Raw genomic sequence first — 21,514 nt, 5'->3', positions numbered from 1 at the left:
TTCACAGAGCACATAGCAACTAACGCTACTTCCAACAACAACAGCATAGAGAGCGCATTCTGTGTTTGCTACCACTAATCATGGCAGACTTCACAAGAGTCAACAACGACTAGGGCTTTGTCGGTGAAATAGGTGAATCCCTATTACCTGCATTGTTAGCGAAAAACTGCCAGCCCGAGGCAGCTAACTAGAACGCACAGAAAAGGGAAAAACATGTTCTTGTCTCACATAAGGACGTGGATGGTGGGCAAAATTCCGAAAAAGTGAAGTTTTCCTTTTCTTTTCTCTTTCCTCTATTATACAGTATACAGCTCAATTGACATAATTGAATTATTACAGTTTTTAAGCTGTCATTCATATCAGTTTAAGGTTGTCCCTCGTTTATCGTGGTTAATTGGTTCCAGACCCAACCATGATAAGTGAATTTCCGCAAAGTAGGATTCAGTATTACTAAATTTAATATTTTTTTATTATTGTGACTGTTGTGAAATTAATTTAAACCTGCAACAATGCCTGTTCTGGTACTTGTTTCACCGAACAATGAATGCCAAATGGCCAATGTTGAATACTACATTCACAATTAGAATGCTTCTTCTGCCTTTATTTGTATTTCATTCATGTAGTTGGTTCATTTAGCTATTTGTATGCTTGCAAATGTGTAATTTAGGTCAAGAATAAATACAACTTACTTAAATATGACTTGCAATACAGGCTGTTACACATCATAGTTTTTACAGATACAATTGCTTCCCTGCAAATGCTTTTTCATCCTTGCAGTTCTGGTAGTGAAGTGGTGAATGCTGCTGCTCTCGTCATCCTTTTGCTGGTGAATCTGCTGCTGGTCAGACGACAAGAGATGCTCAAAAGGAGTGAGATGGTCCGTCGTCTCAAAGGCATCGTAACGCAGCTCAGCGGTGAGTCAGGCCTGTTCACTTCTCTCTCAAAACACATACAAAATACAAATAATGAATCTATTTCTATCTGCTATGAAGATGATCTCCCTTCTTATGTGTACTGTAGCCCAGGACCCCTCAATAGGCGGCCACCACCTATTCGTGGCCTCCAAACTTTTACTATGTGTTCTGTTTGGGTCAGCACATGTATAACGTGTGTGCTGCCTTTTAATATGGTGCGGGGTGTTTTATGGCTGTTAATTGATATTTGACAGCATCTAGTGGACACAATAATTTATTAAATTGAGCTTGCGAAGGAGTTCAATACCATCGTCCTTTGCTACATTGTGCCCTCACTCTGTTGTGAGTTTTCAAATATTATTTAATGAATGATCGCTGTTCCGTGGTTGAATCGGGCCAATTATTAATTTAAAAAAATAAAAAACATGCATATTTAAGCAAATAGTACGTATTATAGGCCTAAATCAAGCAATTTTAAGCATAAAAAATTGCTAAATCGTCATCAAAGTAAATGGAGGACCAGAGACCAGAGTTCTTGTTGTCAAAGACATCAAGGACCTAGAAAAATATTGAAGTCTCCCAAAATGGAGGAAAACGGCTTTAATGTGCCACAAGAAGATCTACAACTGGACACTTTTTGTTTTACAGATCACAAACAATTTGGAAAACGATTTGGAAAAAGACATTGATCCGGATTCCAATTTTTTTTTCTCACATTACGAATGACTGTTGTTATTATAGGGAGGAGCAAAATAACAACAATTTCAATAACGGCAATAAGTTGTCCATTATCCACATAAACAGCAGAAGCATGTATGCAAACTTCAATAACATCAAACAATATTTGAACCAATTCAAGGAACCCTTCAAAGTAATTGCAATCTCAGAAACCTGGACGAATGCCAACAAAGGAATGGACTTTGAGCTGGAAGGATATGAAATGATATGTACAATTCGGAACAAATCAAATGGAGGTGTGGCTGTGTACGTGGACAAACATCTGAACTACAAAATGGTAAAGAATATGTCATTTGTTATTGATAACATCTAGAATGTATAACCATTGAAATCTGTAAAGAAAAAAGCAAAAATGTGCTAATAAGTTGTGTGTATGTAGAACTCCTAAGTCAAAGATTGGAATGTTTGAGGATTGGATTAAGACAACGTTTACAGACATAGGTCAAAAAACTATTTTTATATGTGGAGACTTTAATATTGATCTTTTGAATCCACATAAGCACAAGGAAATGGATGACTTCACAGACACAATTTATAGCTTGAGTTTATATGCTAAAATCATTAGACCAAGTAGAATAACAGACCACTGTGCCACCCTTATCCATAATATATTTACCAATGACTTTGATAATGATACTAGTAGTGGCCTGTTAATTAGTGACATCAGTGATCATCTTCCAGTCTGACTGACTGAGGAGAGTAGACAGGAGGACAGGGAGATGCAGCGTACGGTGAAAGTAGAGGTAGCAAACGCCAAACAAGGGGCTTATGATGACTTGTATGCTAGGTTGGATAGTGAGGAGGGAGAGACTGATCTATACAGGTTGGCAAGACAGAGAAACGGAGATGGGAAGGACGTGCAGCAGGTTAGGGTGATTAAGGATAGGGATGGAAGTATATTGACAAGTGCCAGTAGTGTGATGGAAAGAGTACTTTGAAGAGCTGATGAACGTGGAAAATGAGAGAGAACAAAGACTAGAAGAGGTGACTTTTGTGGACAAGGAAGTAGCAAAGATTAGTCAGGATGAAGTGAGGAGGGCATTGAAGAGGATGAAGAGTGGAAAGGCCGTCGGTCCTGATGATATACCTGCAGAGGTTTGGAAGTGTCTAGGAGAGGTGGCAGTAGAGTTTCTGACTGGGTTGTTCAACAGGATCTTGGATCATGAAAAGATGCCTGAGGAATGGAAAATTAAATTAAAACATTTATATGCGAGAACTACGCTGAAAACCCACAGCATTTCCATGTGTGGAATTAAATTATGGAACGGATTGAGTAAGGAACTCAAACAATGTACAGAGATGAGCACATTCAAAAAACAATACAAGCAGTTGATGTTTGCTAAATACAAGGCAGAAGAGTCTTGATTATCACAATGATTGTTCTGTCATGCTTTTTTTTAATTGTTATTTATTATTACACTGATTATTATATAAAAATATGATATGGAAAGCAGGAAGTGAACAATATGTACTGTACTAGATGTGGAATGGATGGGGGTAGGTTTAAATAAGCTTATCTTCTTCCTACTCCTTTTGGACATGTGGGACTGTGAAAGGATGATTCATGAGATGTATTCCATTGGAACCTTCATGTTCAAATAAACTAAACCAAGGAAAAAAAATAAATGCAGGAAAAGACAAATACAAGGCATTCAGAAGACATGGTATGTTGTGTAATATCTATGACTTGTTGTGCGCCTTTCCGGAGCAAGGCTTGGGGTGTGACGTGTGTGACGTCTGACTGTGTTTGCAGCAAAGATTTAGTTAGCATTGTGGAGAGTGTGAGTGTGAGTGCACACTGGCAAGCAGCCTTGCACGGTTTACACATACTTCACACCTGTTTACCACCAATTTACTAACTGCCACATAAAATTGCGTACCACCCAAATGCGTGCAAGTGTAAACGAGGCTTAAGTTACGTCTTATTTATGTCTAAAGCGGGACATGCATCCCGACGTACGTGCTTCCACATGCATGGGCTCCGCAATTTCTGGGAAATTTGTTGGCCAGCACGTTGAGGAAGTAGGCTATCAGAGGGGTTGTAAGTGTGTCGTACTGATGGAGCAAGTGATTCGTGACACCCACGTGCTTGCCACTCACCCTCCATTGGTAGCTTTTTAGATAGTGAATGCGGCGTGTGACTCATGCGTGCTTCATGTAAGGCTGTCGTACGTTTCACTCACTAACTTTGATTGCAAGATGGGCATACTGGCTTCCTACGCCACCTATGGCTATCGTGACCGTGAGAACCAGAGTGTACAGTTGGAGGAATCCCCCGCAACGGGAGGAGCCGCTGGCATGGCCGGGCAATGTACACAATGTACTTTTAAATTTACAGCACACGCACTACTCCTCTGCCTTGCTCTTGCGACCAGGCTGCGTGCAAGGTTTTCTTGTGTGCACACAGAAAATAATTTGCATCCCAATTTTCTTCCTACTGGCTTTTTGCGTGCTGTCTGCAGGTTTGAAAATCCGTGCGGGCAATGTGCGTGTCTCTTTTCCCTCCTTTTTGCACATAGGAGCATGTACGCCGGGATGCAAGTCCTGCTTTAGGGGCCATATTTTCTATTATGTTTAGTATATTAGGTAATAGGAGTGTAAAATTGAATATAGGGGTGCTATTTCGTGTCTAGAGGGCTCTACTAATGCTCTTGCATATTTACCATTTCTGTGTGCTGTAATTTTAGCGCTGGTCCGTGTCTTTGGTCCATGTAGTTTTCACTGCGAAGTGCTTTGTGGACTGGTAGGTGGTAAAAATTGTGACTAGCACAATATAAAAATCACCAGCTGTTTCAACCCGGAAGACAATATTTGTAATAAATAATATTATGTAATAAATCCCAATCATGTCTTTACTTTATGCACATGTTCTTACTGCGCAGCCTTTTGACCCATGACAAGAAAGCAATAACAATTTACCAAAATGCACACCAAAGGACTTTTTTCCTCTTTTGATCCGGACCACAAGTGTGAATGCAGCAAGAGTATGAGCTGTGAGGCTAATAATAATATAATTCGGCGTGCACGTTAAATATCACATTGATAATTATTGTAACTTCGCTTGAGCTCACTTGTAAACAGACTTTTCATTCCGAGCAAGACATTTTGCGTGCTCGTTGTACCAAATGCTCAGCGATGAGGTGCGGCGTTTGAAAAGTGCAAAAGGTTTGCACTGGCGTCACACCGGGAATCTAGCATGAAGGTGAAAGTTGCACTTCCGTGTGCCGCTCATCTTTGCAGCGGAGGAGCAACAGAGAATTAGGAAGGGACCTTAATGTCAACTGACTGATGTCATGACATCTACAAAGAGACGTTTGTGACGTGGATTATACCTTATGTTCCCCAACTGCCTTCTCCTTTGCACAATCGCTGAGCCATGACTCCTGCTAGCCAAAGCTAGCTGGGTTGTACTGGATTTGTTGACCAAGTAGACATGTGATACAACAGTGTGTACCGTGTACAAAATCAGTACGGCTTTGTACCTTAGAGAATGTTTGGCATCACAAATCTGTTTCAAAGACTTGGTTATATCAATAATCCTCTTGGTCTGTTTTCCTCATGTGGTAAGAAATCGCTGACTGCTCCTGTTGTGTCTACGACACTTTTGTTACTACTTTAAATTACGAAAGCTGCAAAAATAAAGGCCGAAATATGAGTATGGCACTTCTTCAGTCTGCATACATCTACGGCCATTTTCCCACCAAGTTTAAAAGATAAATATATATATACAGTCAAACTTGTCTATAGCGGCCACTAGAGGGAGTCTGCAAAAGTGGTCGCTATAGACAGGTGGCCTCTATAGACAGGTTGGCATCCAGTTTGAATGTTGACCAGTAAAGGAAAAAAAAGAGAAATAAAGGGGGGGGGGAATAATAATAATATTGACCAGTAGAGGGCACTGCGGATAAATCATGGTTCAGGTTATTATCATGGTTCATGGTTTTAATCCTGAACATGCATGAGTCAAACAGTAGCACATCACATAGTACAATTCACAATTTTGCATGTCGAAAAAGGAGTAGGAAGAAGCAAAGCTTATTTAATCCTACCCCTCATCAGTTTCACATCAGTTGCAATACATTTATTCACCTCTTGTTCTTCCAAGTGTACTTTGTAGGTCTACATGACAATGTAGTGCAATCATAGCCAAGGTTTTTACTTACTAAAAGGAAGCTAGAGGCTTAATAATAACTGATAGAATATATCCACGACCCACAGAACCAAGCTGTGCTAGTAATGTCTTACGCTTGTTTTTTATATTTTACTTTTTATACGGCAGTGTCATTCCTTTCGTTCGTAAAGTGCATCGGCGACGTGAGTCTCTTCTTCCCCACAACAAGCGGCATTACAATATTGACCAGTGCACACCAGGAAATAAACGGTGTCATTTCTTACAGGCATTGCCGGGACAGCTATGTAGTGGGGCTTGTTTAACCTTTGCCTTGTGGGCAAGCAGGAAGGAGAGACGATGCTGAGAGATGTGTGTGTGTTCTGAGCTGCTGTCTGGTGGCCGCGTTCAATAAATCAAGTTGGCAGAAGCAACAGGAGAAGTTTCCTTCTTTGCTTCGGAGCTGAATAACACTGACAAGTTAACAGACTAGTAGCGAACGGAAAAGAAGACGGCTTTGTTTGTGTCGAATACAGAAGATGAGGACTTTGATGGATTTGTGGATGAGGATTGATCAAAAATAACGTGAGTACATTCTAAAATACTTCAATTAAGTACAACCAAACTCAGTTTTGCTCCTGCTGCCGCATGCATGCTAGCGTATGTTTTTTTTTAATTTTATCGTAGCGTCGCTGGGAGCACGTCCTGTTCCCAGCCTACTTTGCGGTAATGTTTTGGTGCAAACGCTCTTAAAGTTACATGTTTGACCAGGAAATAGCAAGCTCAGAAGTAGACGGCTTTTTTATGTGGAACAACTGACAGTTTGTGTGGATCTTGTGAATGATTGTGACTGAGCTAGGACTCAGTAATTAAAGTCTACACACGACGGCTTCATTGATTGAAAAACGAAACTTTTTCGTGCATGAAGCTTCTACTTGAGTTGGTAATTTGGCCGCTATATGTAGTCAGATATTGACCAAGGGAGACAAAATGGGTGGCCGCTGGCCGCGTTGGACAGGTGACTGCTATACACAGGGTCTATAACATGTAAATTTGCTGCGGGAGATTTTTCAGTGGCTGCTATAGGCAGGTGGCCGTTCTATAAAGGTGGCCACTAAGACAGGTTTGACTGTATATCGCAAATCACAAATCACATTGGTGGAAAAAGTGTGATATGCAGATTTGTCCCATTTACTGTGTTTCCATCCTGATAAATAACTGCTTGGACATCATAATGATGAATTGAGATTGTAATGAAATCATTTTAAGGAGTATGACTGTTTTGTAAAACCGAGAACCAGGGGTGTAACGATTCATTTTAATAACTATTTGATTCGTATCACGATTCGTGGTTGCCAATATGATTCAAGGACGATATTTGTTCATTTAGAATGCTTCGATCCGAAACGATTCAGTAACTTTTTAAATCATATTTCATTTTAATTTTCATTTTGTTTTTTTTTATTATTTTTATTATATAACTTGGACTGTGGTGATATGTAATGCCGACTGTATTTCTTTCCATGTCTGTTGTGTATGGTTTCTTTTTTGTTGTTTTGTTTTGTTGGGTCTATTACCATCTGGCAAACGACTGCCGATGAAAATTAGCCTTTCGGCTAACTCGGGTAAATTTACTTTCTGCAAAGAAATGTTGATTAAAGTACACTGTCCCTTTTTTTTAAAAAATAAAGAATTTGAATTTGAAAAAAAAAATCTGTTCAATAACTTTTTAGCCAAAAATTCAACCTGTGTGGCTGTGAAATAAATACCTGGATACTGGACAGTGCAGATGAAGTTTCCTGTTGTTTTTTGTAAGGGAATCAGGTAAAAATTAATAACGCTGACATACTTAAGAATAAATGATCAGTGAGTCGAAAAAATAAGTTAAAAATGCGATACAAGACATGTGGCATACAATCTTTAAAATGATCAATACAACCTCTATTTGTGCCCGCTATCACTTGCTACAATTTAAAGTTGTACACAGGACCCATATGTCAAAATCCAAACTAGCCCATATACAAGTATATCCAGAGGTGGAGCCTCGTTGTGATAAGTGTAAGAGGCAGGATGCCACACTTATTCACATGTTCTGGTCTTGTCCTAGTCTGGAGAAGTATTGGAGGGAAGTCTCTCAGACACTTTCTGTAATTGTCAATTTACCTTTGCAACCCAACCCTTTAATAGCACTGTTTGGCATCACAGGTGAACCCGGCTTGCGTTTGACCCCCCCACATGACAACGAAGTTTGTCCTTTGCGTCCCTCTTGGCCAGACGGGCAATTCTGTTAAGGTGGAAGGATGCCGCTCCGCCCACCCACGCTCAGTGGCTGAGAGACGTCATGTGTTGTCTAAATTTGGAGAAAATTCATTACTCAATTTGTAACGCCAAAGAAAAATTCCAAAATGTATGGGGACCTTTCTTAGTATATTTCCACAACTTTAACTTTCCCTCTCTGGCCTATTTACTGTCATCTATTGCTTAATTCACTTATGCATTTGCTTTGATTGTTTTACATTTAATTGTCCTACCAAACTTGGACCTCTGTCTCTTTGGGCTGTGTGTGGCTTAATTTGTGGGTGTTTTTTTTTTTTGTGTGTGTGTGTGTGTGTGTGTGTGTGTGTGTGTGTTGGGTTTTTTGTTGTTGTTGTTGTTGTTGTTTTCTCTCTCTCTCGTTCTCTGTCTAAACTACCAGCAAACATTGTGTGCATTTGTTTTTTACTTTGTCAAAATTTAATAAAAATATTTCTGATACAAAATCAGGATGAACGGAGGGTGGTATATATAGCTTGCCATGATTAACGATTTACTTTAAATAGTGTAATCCAAACTGCACTTTGCACCTAAAGGTGAGGGACATTATGCAAATTCCTCAGCAAATAACTGTGGTAAGGTACAGTAGACGCCCCTACAACGTAAATAATCCGTTCTGAGAACCTTTATGTTATAGGGTTTTTATGTTATACAAAGCGTAAAATACATGTAAATAGCCTAATCCGTTCCAAGATCTTCCCAAACTAACCCCTTTGGCACTTCAAAATATTCAAAGTCCACCAAATATGGTGGGAAAATGTAAGAAAACGTTAGCATAAACATAGTAGAGTAACATTCCAATATAAAATAAGGTAATAAATGAGATTACTGTAAACGAATAAAACTGAAAAACAAAAACAATCTCACTGTTCACGAGATGTCTTGATCAGGAGCGCAAGTGGAGGCAGGAAGGAGGAGGAGGACTAGCCTGAGTCGAAACGCGACTCAAAGAGTCTAAGAGTCAGCTGGTCTCACAGACGAACGCACACGCACTACACGATGATGCTGTGTGCAAAATTTTAATTTGTAACTTAACTTAATTGTTTAAGTTGGTTTAAGAGCGACTACGAAGAGGAAAGGAAGTTGAAGGGACAAGCCTGTCTCTCACACAAACTCACGTATGCGCTGTATGAGTCAGCCAATGAGATGAGAGCGTAGGCGGTGCCCGATAATCAGCCAATGAGAGCGTCAAGCGTCAGAATTTCTGGATCATTTCCTGTTTGGTTTCTATCGACAACTTTTCCCTTTTTTTCTTCTCACTTACATTTGGTTTAGGGCCCATGACTACGGTCATTTTAACACAAAGAAAAGTAAAAACATTAAGAAGAGATTTCAATGCGTGCAAACTAGTTTAAGGGCGACTATGATGAGGAAGAGAGGTTGAAGGGAGCAGCATGTCTCACATGACGCGCTGGATAAGTCAGCCAATGAGATGAGAGTGGAGGCGGTACCCCGATAATCAGCCAATGAGAGCGTGAAGCGTCAGAAGGCGTCACCAAGCGCTAAACAAATCGAATTTCTGAACTTGCACCGATTTGACGCTTCACGTTATATGGAATTTCTTCCGTAATACGATGAAAAAACTTTACATAAATTCTTTATGTTTGGTTTGGTTTAGTTGATTTGAACATGAAGGTTACAATGGAATACATCTCAAGAATCATCCTTTCACAGTTCCACATGTCCAAAAGGAGTAGGAAGAAGCAAAGCTTATTTAATCCTACCCCACATCTATTCCACATGTAGTACAGTACATATTGTTCACTTCCTGCATTCCATCTCATATCTTATATAATATTCAGTGTAATAATAAATAACAGTAGGAAGACAAAAAAAATTGTATGTATGTGTGTATATATATATATATATATATATATATATATATATATGTGTATGTATACATATATATATATATATATATATATATATGTATGTATACATATATATATATATATATATATATATGTGTATGTATACATATATATATATATATATATGTATACATATATATATGTATGTATGTGTGTGTGTATATATATATATATGTGTATGTATGTATATGTATGTATGTATGTATGTGTATATATACATATATATATATATATATATATATATATATATATATATATACACTGCTCAAAAAAATTAGAGGAACACTTGGAAAACACATCAGATCTAAACTGGGGGAAAAATGAGCTAGAATATCTTTCCTGATAATAAGTGGGTGATGTATTAGTAACAAATTGATGCCACATAATTTGATAGAAATGAAAATGATCACCCTATAGAGGGGGCAAATCAAAGACACCCCAAAAATGAAAGTGAAAAAATGATGCAGCACACTGGTCCATTTGGTTAAAATGTCATTGTAGCAACTCAAAATGATTCTCAGTAGTTTGTGTGGCCCCCACGTGCTTGTACGCATGCCTGACAACGTCGGGGCATGCTCCTAATGAGACTACGGATGGTGTCCTGGGGGATCTCCTCCCAGATCTGGACCAGGGCATCAATGAGCTCCTGGACAGTGTGAGGAGCAACCTGGCGGTGCCGGATGGACTAAGTGTCACTGCTACTGGACCGTAGACTACCGTCCAGAGGTGTACAAAATGTCCTTACTTTGCATATTGTCCCCATAAATGTCACTTAAAAGGAGTTTCAAATAAGGACAGATAAGTTAAATATGAGTACTGAATGAAGTGAATTAGCTGACCAAAAAAGAAAAAAGGCGAAACAACTGTATTTCACAGGTCCACTACAACTCCCATGACCACCACATACCCGGAAAACGATGATGTCACTGACAGACTAACGTTTAACGTCTTTGTCATTAAAAGTGCTAAAAAAAACCACATCCATATAAAACCTGCCGTGCTTAACTCCAATGCTTCATTTCCTGGTATTGATTCAATCGATTGATTACCTTTTTAAACTGTATGTATATATGTCGTCGTGAATGGAAACTTGAGAACCCAGATCAATGTAGTTGAATCGTAGGAATATAAATCGATGCATCCATGTAGTGAATGAATGGTTACACCCCTACCTAGAACTGAAAGAAAAAACTGACAGTTCTCTTCCCTTCATCTTTGCATTCTTTTGTGGCAGATTATCTTTCCGGTTGGGTGGGTGAAGTGCGGTGGCCTGTATCTCTTTACCCTGATCTATACACACCCTCGTCGCCATCGTGGTCTCTTCATTGGACATACCGTGACTCCCAGTTGGTCAATCTGCCTGTCAGTCTGCTGGTGGAAGGAGATATCATTGCTCTGAGACCCGGGCAAGAAGCATTTGCCTCTCTCCGAGGAATAAAGGTTAGTGTTGAAGAATCATTAGCGTGTGTTATTTCAGCAACTATGTTTTCACTCACTAGACCGTGGACCAAAGGCTCGATTGTTAGCCAAATCAGCCTCATCGCCAGTATTTAATGGGCAGTTGTAAAAGAAGCTAGGACCATGGTACATTTCTCAAACGTGTGAACTTGAAACAAAACCAAACAGAAAACACAGCCAGGGAAGACGGTTTTATAGTAGATTTTTCAAAAAGCCTTGATCAGGATCAGGAAGCTAACAGAGCCAGACCGATATGTTTTTTTTTTGGAGCGGACGCGGATGCCGATATGGGAGCTGAAAAAAGGCGATATCCGATATATTGGCCGATATTAGAGCTGTGAAATAAGAGCATTGATATGCACTGTACATGAACATACATTCTTATTATACCCAAAATACGATTCAACACAAAATAAGCAGAAGTTTACTAAATTTAAAATAAGGAACTTTTTTTGTGTTTTTGTGTTTATAAAAGGGTTCTTCACATAAACATCGTACCAATATCAATTAGTCATATTTAGTAGCTACTGAAAAGTTCCGTCTGCAGCCGCTGAGTATTTGCAAACAGCTCAAAAACAAATGCTGAATTAAACATTAAAAAGTGGAGAAAAAAAAATTACTACAAACAAAATAAGAAATAATCAAAACATGCATCTGGTTACTAGACTAAACTACATTTTATGTAACAACATAGCTGCTTGCAAAATATGCAATACACTGTGTTCCAAATGATTATGTAAATAGGATTTTAGTATCATAAATATAAAATATTTTGTTTTTCAATGAAATTAATTAATGGCATTGTTTTGGTGCTCTTTGAATTAATGATATCAATCTCGGACAACTGTCATAATTAGTTTGCCAGGTGAGCCCAATTAAAAGAAAACTACTTAAAAATGATCGAGGTGCTAATAGCAGGAGAGGATTAGACCACAACTCCGCCCAGGCTTAGTGTAAGGAACCAATAGGAGGAGGGTGTTGGCACACCAATTCCGCCCACTGTTACTGTATTTAAGGCCTAGGCTACCAGCACTTATTAGTTCGCTGACGAAGCTCTTTGGATGAGGAGCGAAACGTTCGACACCTTCTTCACAGAAGTACAGATGACGTCTCAAGAAGCCTTTTCCTTGATGGACAACTCCTGTACGACTGAGAGCCTACACAGACGTACTTAAAAATGATGTTCCACATTATTAAGCATGCCAAAGATTTCAAGCAATATAGGGGGAAAAAAAAATCTCTCTGCTGACAAAAAAATAGTCAAATATTGCAATGCCTCGGACAAGGCATGAAAGCATTTAATAACTCACAACAACTTTTGGACGGTGAAGAAATTTGTGGCTAATTCAGATGATAGCCGGGATTTTGCTGATAAAGACATAATGAGAAAGGCTTCTGCCAATGTATGGAATCAAGAGAGCACCTGCTAAAAAGCCATTGCCAAGCAGCAAATGGGCATTTTAAATTGCTGGTGCCTCTGAAGTCCCATGAACCTGGCGGTGTCGGATCCTCCAGAGGCTTGCATGCATAACCAATACTCGCAAACAGAAATGGTTGCAGTTGGCCAACAAATACAAGAAGATTAATTTTCAAACAATCCTGTTTACTGATGAGGGCTGTGCAACCTTGGGTGGTCCGGTTGGATGAAGTAGAGTATGACCAGCATTTCTAACAAGGCTGTGATGTCAGCAAGGAGGTGGCTGAGTCATGTTTTGGAATCATTGGAAGAGAGCTGGTAGGCCCCTTATGGTGATTGAAGGTGTGAAAATGACCTCAGCAAAAGTATGTAGAGTTTCTGACTGACCACGTTCTTCCATGGTACAAAATGAAGAACTGTACCTTTTGTAGCAAAATGAGCTTCATGCATGACAATGCACCATCTCATGATGCAAAGTATACCTACCTCTCTGTCATTGGCTGTTATGGGCAGAAAAGGAGAGAAACTCATGGTTTAGCCCCCTTTTTTCCCCTGACCTCAACCCAATTGAGAACCTATGGAGCATCGTCAAGCAAAAAATCTATGAGGGTGGGAGACAGATCACAGCAAAACAGCAGCTGTGGGAGGCTATTCTGATACCTTGCAGAAACGCTCCAAAAACTCACAAGTTCAATGTAAGAATTGTGAAGGTTCTTACATCAAAGAAGGGATCTTATGATAACATGTAACTTGGCCTGTTAAAATCTTAGTGATTGAAATAGCTTTTGCTTTCAGTAAAGACGACCTTCTTATGCAGCAAACTGAACAAATGACCGTTTTCGGTTGTTAACAACCAGTGAAATGCTCTGTTGTGCATATAGTAATGTGCATCGTAATTCATCAACTCTAAAGGTTGATGACTTAAATTATGATGACTGTAATTTATATTGACCATTCAGCAAAATCACAGAAAAATATCATTTGCAGAATAATTTGGAACACAGTGTGTATAAAAAGACAACTAAATACATTACTTGGAACATTTTCAAAATGATTTTAATGAAGACATTAACTTGTGAAATGATTGTACAGTAACTATCAACCCAGTAGAACACTGCGCTCCCAGAATTTACTCTTATTTACCACTTCTAGAAGATTTTAGAAGTACAATGGGGCGTTAGAGCCTTTAGTTATCAGGCTCTTTTGTTATGGAACCATGTCCCCGACTCAATCCAGAGAGCAGACACTCTCCCTCTTTTTAAAAGTAAGCTCAAAACCCACCTTTTTTGCTAAAGCATATAGTTAGAACTGACCCCCTATACGCTGATGTGTATTGCCATATTAAATGACATTTGCATGCCATTTAATAAGACATTTAAAGGAAAACTGCACTTTTTAAAAAAAAAAACATTTGCCCATCATCCACAATCCTTGTGAGACACGTCTTTCTCTTTTCACATTGAACAGGTCATTGTAAACTAAATATATTCATGTAATTTTCATAAAAGCATGTCATTTCTGTCTCTACATGGTCACATGTCACATGTTGGTCTTTATCAGCCCAATTCCCTACATCCCCAAAAAATTAAACTGTAGAGGAGCGATCACATTACAGATGACCATGTGTACATTTCCATCACAAATAAAAATAAAAACAATGGCGGCTCTTCGCTCAGGGAGCTTGCACGTCAAGGGGCAGAGAAACGTGTCTGAGCTGGAATGTTACGTCACAACTCCATGAAAATCTGAATACTTGAGCCTTTTAAGTCTTCTTCTGTCTTAGGATGATGAACACATTGTATTGGAGCCTGGAGATTTGTTCCCCCCATCCTCTCCGACTCCTTCTGCACTAGCCAATGAGAAAAGAGGACCCCATAGCCCACAGCAACATCGTCTCTTCAGAGTTGTCAGGACTCCAGTTCTAGACACCGTTAGGTAGGAAACCTGCGCTTTAGTGTGTACAGCACATTTCTTCATTCTTAATTGTGTCCTCTCTTTTCTTATGTGCACAACACAGTTATGTTTGCATCACATTCAAATGTCGTGTATTTAGACCAACAATAGTATTGCTTCAGTTTTGTTGAAAGACATCGAGCAGTGTGTTGTGAGCTGACATCATTTTAAAACCTGGGGCCTGTTGCACAAAACTAGGATAAGGGATTAAACCGGGATATCTTTGTTATCCTGGCTGAACTTATCCATGACCCGGTTGCACAAAAGTGTCATAAGTTCTGACATAAGTTACCATGGAGATTTATTCTGTGGAGTTGGCCTGCTTTAGAACAGGCTGAGGTCCAGGATGTATTTAATCTCATCCCTTATCTCAGTCAGCAGTCTACATAAACAGAAAACAATAATTATTCCACTGCATACTCCACATTATCACATTCAACTACACTCACGGTCATTATTTCAACATTTGTGATCATTCATAAATGATGTTGCAATGATGAGATCATTTATTAGACAATTTGCAGTCTCCCACATTCTATACATAAAACACACATCCCATATAAATCTACAAGATAAGAGTTACCGTTATTTCCGGACTATAGAACGCACAGGTATTTTAAGCCACATCCACTAAATTTAAAGAGAAAGTTTACCCCTTTACAAAAGATATGAACAGGCCATCATTTTTGTGGTAGTTTCATTGTAACAGAATGAACTTTGTCGTTTGGATATAGAATCATAAAGCAAGCTTTAGATGAGCTCTGAAGGTGAAGGTGTCTGCCATCTAGTGGCAACTGCAATCTTGACGCTGTATTAAAGCCATGCAGATTGAGATCATGGCACTGGTGAGAAGAGTCTTGTCTGGGTCCGACGGGAGACCACCAATGGAGGCACGATGCTATAAATGGTACCCTTCTGTGGTGGTATCACAATACAAATGTTCTGTCAAGCTTTCAAATTATCTTTCAAATAGAAACAACACGACTTGAAAAACAAATTTCTGAAACTCTGTTTGCAGCCTCATTTCTTGGATTAAAATCCACAGTGGGAATCTAAAATTTAATTGGTGTAGCCTTACTCGTGCTATTTATTTATTTATTTAGTTAGTTAGTTAGTTAGTTAGTTAGTTAGTAAATTTAAAGCGAGTAGGGCTTTGCTTTCAAATATTTTCTGCATTATCACAGGAGTTGTTTGGAGTTGGCAGGATCTCGGCCAATCACAGTCCTAGACAATGAGCGTTTTACAGTGCAGTCCGTCATCACCAAGCTGGTCTGTCCTGTGGTGCTGGTGAGTTCAATCGACAGAATGGTTTTGTCTTTTTAAAAAAAAAAAAAAAAAAAAACATCTGTTGTTTCATACCCATCTTTCATATCTGTTGCCAAGCTTATTGATCTGTTTACATAGGTGGCCTTTCTGCTGGTAAACTCCGTACGATACTTTTGTGACGCACCCAACCTCACCCCCACCAGCTACAACTTCTTGCAGCTTCAGGTATTTTTTTATTTTATCATTTTGTTAAAAACTGCTAAAAAGTTTTAAGCCAGCATAGAAATTTTCTGTCTGGTTCCATTGATAATTGGGCAAAGGAAAAATGTGACAGGTTGAAGTAGCTTGCTTGCTTCTGGAGCAATGTGAGTTGTGCTCCAACCACCAAACTTCCTCATTCTGTCATGTCCCTCAGAATTAGGGGTGTAACGGTACGCCACGGTTTGTACCTCGGGTTTAAGATCACTGTTTGGTTCATTTTGGGGACAGTAAGGCAACAAAATGCAAAACCTAAAGCCGCCAAGCTTTTTTGTAAACCAGCTTTAATGATTTTTTAAATGAAACATAAAAAACTGCAAACTGCCAATAGGTAATTCATCCATCTATCCATCCATCGATCTTCTTCTGCTTAACTGGGATTGAGTCACGGGTGCAGCAGCCTAACAGAAAAGCACAGACTTCCTTCTCCCCGGCTGCTGTGTCCAGCTCCTCTCGGAGGAACCCGAGGCGTTCCCGGGCCACGTGTTCTGGGTCTTCCTTGAGACCTCCTTTCAGTCGGATGAGCCCTGAACACGTCACCTGAGAGGCATCCTGACCAGCTATGTAAGCCATCTCATCTGGCTCCTCTCAATGCAGGGTTTCTCCCTGATGACAGTGCTTCTCTCTCTAAGGGAGAGCCCTGCCACCCTACAGTGAAAACTCATTTCAGCCCCTGGTACCTGCAATCTTTCGGCCACTACCCAAAGCTTATGACCAAAGGTGAGTGTAAGGACGTAGCTCAACCGGTAAATTGAGAGCTTTGCCTTTCGGCTCGGTTCCCTTTTCACCAGGAAGAGTCCTCATCACCGCAGACGGCGCACCAATCTGCCTGTCGGCCGTGCGTTCATTCCTTCCCTCACTCATGAAGAAGACCCTGAGGTACTTTAACTCCTCTACCTGGGGCAGAATCTCATCTTTGACCCGGAGATGAGCCTTCACACTTGACTGTGAGCCGATCCAGTGAGAGTTGAAGATCATGGCCCGATGAAGCCAGCAGGACCACATCATCTGCAAAAAGCAAAGACCCAATCCTGCAGCCACCAAACCGAATCCCCTCAACGGCCTAACTGCGCCTACAAATTCCATCCATAAAAGTAATGAACAGAAACGGTAACAGAAGGCACCCCATACTCCCAGAGGTACCCTCCTTAGGATTCATTAAGGTACCTGGTCAGATGCCTTCTCCAAGTCCGAAACACATGTGCACTGGTTTGGGCAAAGTCCCATGCACCCTCAAGGCCCCTGCCGAGAGTATATAGCTGATCCACAGTTCCATGACCAGGACGAAAATCACACTGCTCCACCTGAATCAGAGATTCATCTATCCGATGTAGCCTCCTTCCAGTACCCCCCGAATGAACCTTACCAGGAAGGCTGAGGAGTTTGATCCCACAATTGTTGGAGCACACACTCTGGTCCCCCTTCTTCAAAAGGGGGGCCACCACCCTAGTCTGCCAATCCAGAGGCACCGCCCTGATGTTCATGCGATGCTGTAGAGTCATGTCAACCAGGACAGCACCACATCATCCAGAGCCTTAAGGGCGGATCTCGTCGACCCCTGGTGCCTCGTCACTGAGGAGCTTATTGACCACCTTGGCAACCTCTGCCCACCCTTCAACTGCCTTTTAGAGTCCCATTGGCCAAAAAGGTCCAATATGACTCTTTCTTCAGATTGAGCTTATTGGAGGGGCGGGGACCCATGTCACCTCTTCTGGCTGTGCCTGACTAGGCCCCATGGTTGTAGGCCCAGCCACCAGGCGCTCTTATCGAGCCACACCCCCAGGCCCTCCCCTAAGACCTGTTTGTCATGGATGACCCTATGAGAGTCATAAAGCCCCAACAACTTAGCTCAACTTGGATCATTGGGACACGTAAATTCCTCCACCACGGTAAGGTGGTTGCTCAAAAGAGGAGGCCAGCAGGTAATTCTCCAATAAATTAAATTGTCAAGCATAAAATAGAATATAATACCATGAAATAATATTTATTCAGTGATGCAGACAAGTATGAAACGGTACCAATTTCAACAGTGTGACTGATATGTTTTTTTTTTGTTTTGTTTTTTTGTTTTTTTTTGTAAATCGAAGTTTCTTGTTGGCTGAAGTGCAGCATAAATGCAGTAGTTTGAGCTTGTAGCCCCATTCTCCATCTCTAGTAAACAATGGCTGCTTTAGTCTTGTCTACTTGTCTTGTCTTTGTCCGTTTACGAATTTCACCAGCAAGGCCAAGTGCTCCCAAACAGAAGACTTTAACGACAGAATAGGGTTTTCAGGTTCTGCCTTCTCCTTGGCACTATTGCTAGCCATGACTCCTGCTAGCTAAAGGCTGGGCTGCATTGTATTTGTTGACCGAGTAGACACCGGACGCCATAAACACTTCCTGTTTTTTACTTTTACTGTGTACTGTGTGGGAAATTGGTACATCTCTTTGCAAAATGGAGTGTTCTGTATCGAAAAATGTGATTTACAAATACCGTTACACCCTTAGTCAGAATGTAAAAATAATGAAGTAATTAGAAAACAAATGTATTAATTTGTGTTGTGAACATCATAAATGTGTAAAGCATTTTATTTTCAGTTGATGGGTGTGCTGCCTGTCTTACCGCTGCTATTCCCCATCATGTGGGTACTGGTGAATGCCTTTGGAGAGGCCAGGGTCCTTGCCGAGTTCAGCCGTGTATCTCCAGCAGGACTGGTGAGGAATAAACCACAAAAACACAAAGGCACTTGGATGTTGGATGGGATCTTGCCTAACGCCACCACCTTGTTTCGTTTTTTAATGAACTCTCATAATATTATTATTATTTTTTGTATATTGCGCTATCCCCTGCCTTTTAAGTAGACTTTTTTCTTTTTTCCTAGCTTGCAAAGTTTTCTGAGGACACTCTAAGCAGCTACACTGAAGTGGTTTCCTCCCAGGTATGAACTCTTCCTGTCTTTTTGCTGCAAAATACAGTACATGTCTTCATTACACTCACTAGGCTTGCCCTGGCCTACTTCCTCTTGAGAAAACTTCCCTTATTCTTCATGTGCTCACTGTCCCTTAATTGGGTTTGGATAGCAGTGCTTGGTTCCTTTTTTAAAATTCACGTGGCACAAGCTGTTTTCACTGTTTTGACATTTATGTAGATTGTCACTCAATTAAGCATTCCATTACTAAGCATGAGTCTTTTTAAACTTGATTGCTAACCTTAACACACAGCATCAGCGAGTGACACGGTTGACACCGAGTGCAGGTAGGATTGCAAGGTTTATAGTGTGCATGAAGCACTTAATGTGCGCTTCCAATCCTGCGTCACACCCTGCCACTTCCATATTACGTGTATTATCATTCACAGTAGTGATGCCATAGTGCAGGGGTCACCAATGTGGTGCCCCCGGGCACCAGGTAGCCCCCACGACCGCATGAGGTGCCCGCAAGCCTGCTTTTCATTCAGGTTTTCAGTTAATAATGTGAGAACACTAGAAAGAAAAGTATTCTGAAACATAAAATCTGAGTTGTGGATACCAGCATTTTGTGAATGTTTTGGTAAAACAAGCATATTTGATCTGTTTGGGTTGAAATAAGGTATGAAAATCATTTCTACAAAAATGAGTAGCACGTGGCCATTTTCATTTTCTAAAAGTGACTCTCGCAAGAAAAAACGTTGGTGACCCCTGGTTTACAGACTTCTGGCTGCCCTCTTCCCGCAATACAGCTTTTCTCTAAAGGAGGAATATCATCACGCTTTAATCTTCTGAGACTTCATGACAACCCTATTCATTATTGTGTTAATATTTATCATCTGTATCATCCGATATTTAGGGAATAGTTTGCTTGTGTGTTGCTGTGTGCAGGAGATGATGCTTTGTGTGTGGAGACATCTTGTTGGTGTGCTGAAGGGAGCATCTCAGACTCTTTGCTACACATCCAGCCTTTTACACACTCTTGGATCTGTCACTGTAAGTACTATTTGACTGTCTTTTTTTTCTTTTCTGGTTATACATTACAGTAGGAATGTTTTGATCCCCTTTGCCCCCTTACAACGATATGAACAGTTTTATGGTAGGTTTATTTTAGCACGGAGACAGAAAAAAACCCAAAACATTAAAGTGCTCATGTTACGAAAACACATATTAATGTTATTTACGCTGTGAAAAATAACATTGAAAGGCATAAGTTGTGTGTTAGATGTCTGCTAAAATGTTGACATATTTACCCTTTTTTGCACCCTTTTGTCACTAAAACTAGTCTATATCCGGAGACTGGAGAAGAAAGAGGAAGTCACATTACCTCGAGAACCCTCCCCCCTGAAGCCTACGCATAGAATACATTCTTTACATATTGTTGTGGCACATTTTTTGCTTGCATTTTGCATGCATTTTTTGCTGTTGTGGAGAGGGGAGGACGTCCGCGGTTCGTAGTTGAGTTTTAGCTTGCAGTTTCTTACGACTGCAACAGTAGCTCGTGTTGGGGATTATTGTGCGTGTTGTGAGATCATTCAAACCTGCAATAAAAACCTGTTGTTTTGGCGCTAAAGTCGTTGACATTAAACATTAACATTAAAGTGACATTACTGACACCTCGTGCCCGGTGTAGAAAACTACATATCATCACAACTTCTTTGAAAGCGTTTTTTGAATATTTGTATTTTACTTCATTTAGCCATTTTTATGGTTAAAAATGCTCAACTTAAGCAAAAATAGGTCAAATTTGCCTAAATACGCACATTATTTTTTCTAATAGTACGTATTAAACCACAAAACAGCGTGATTTAATATATTTTGGAAAAAACGTGATAGAGAGAAGCCGTGAAATTCAAAGCGCAAAGTGGCAAGGGATAACTGTAAACAAAAAGTCCAAAACTCAGAAGATGTTCCGCCGTGGAAAAGCGTGCCGAGGTGGTGGTGTTGGCAGTTTTTGGAGTTTTTTTCAGAAGGCTTTCTAGGTAAATAGGTGTGTCCGATACGTGCATTAATGAGCTGCCTCTTTTTAGCTGTTTTTATCTTTCGAACTCACAGAAAAAAGAACTCACTGTCACCTGTTTGTGTGCAGGTCTTGTGCTGTGTGGACAAACAGGGTATCCTGTCGTGGCCTAACCCTAGCCCTGAGACGGTGCTGTTCTTCAGTGGACGAGTGGAACCACCACACAACAGCCAGGAAGATCTCATAGATGGCCTGTCAGTCAACTCCTACTGCAGAATGGAGACCTATGAAGACAGGGATGAGGTTAGTATTT

The 21,514-nt window shown here is 40.3% G+C and overlaps 1 protein-coding gene across 1 annotated transcript in view; it reads left to right on the top strand.

Annotated features, from left to right (window-relative positions):
* Nucleotides 1-21,514, top strand: part of tmem94 (transmembrane protein 94) — a 49,952-nt gene that overhangs the window by 6,769 nt on the left and 21,669 nt on the right. Inside the window, exons 5-13 of the mRNA XM_054767379.1 lie at nt 778-914; nt 11,179-11,384; nt 14,603-14,754; nt 15,957-16,059; nt 16,177-16,263; nt 18,874-18,990; nt 19,158-19,214; nt 20,133-20,237; nt 21,331-21,504. Coding sequence (XP_054623354.1) covers nt 778-914; nt 11,179-11,384; nt 14,603-14,754; nt 15,957-16,059; nt 16,177-16,263; nt 18,874-18,990; nt 19,158-19,214; nt 20,133-20,237; nt 21,331-21,504 — 1,138 coding nt within the window. The remainder of the gene's footprint in view (nt 1-777; nt 915-11,178; nt 11,385-14,602; nt 14,755-15,956; nt 16,060-16,176; nt 16,264-18,873; nt 18,991-19,157; nt 19,215-20,132; nt 20,238-21,330; nt 21,505-21,514) is intronic.

Source organism: Dunckerocampus dactyliophorus, chromosome 2 (genome assembly GCF_027744805.1).
Source record: "Dunckerocampus dactyliophorus isolate RoL2022-P2 chromosome 2, RoL_Ddac_1.1, whole genome shotgun sequence".
NCBI classification, from domain to species: domain Eukaryota; kingdom Metazoa; phylum Chordata; class Actinopteri; order Syngnathiformes; family Syngnathidae; genus Dunckerocampus; species Dunckerocampus dactyliophorus.
This window is presented reverse-complemented; position numbering and strand designations above follow the sequence as displayed.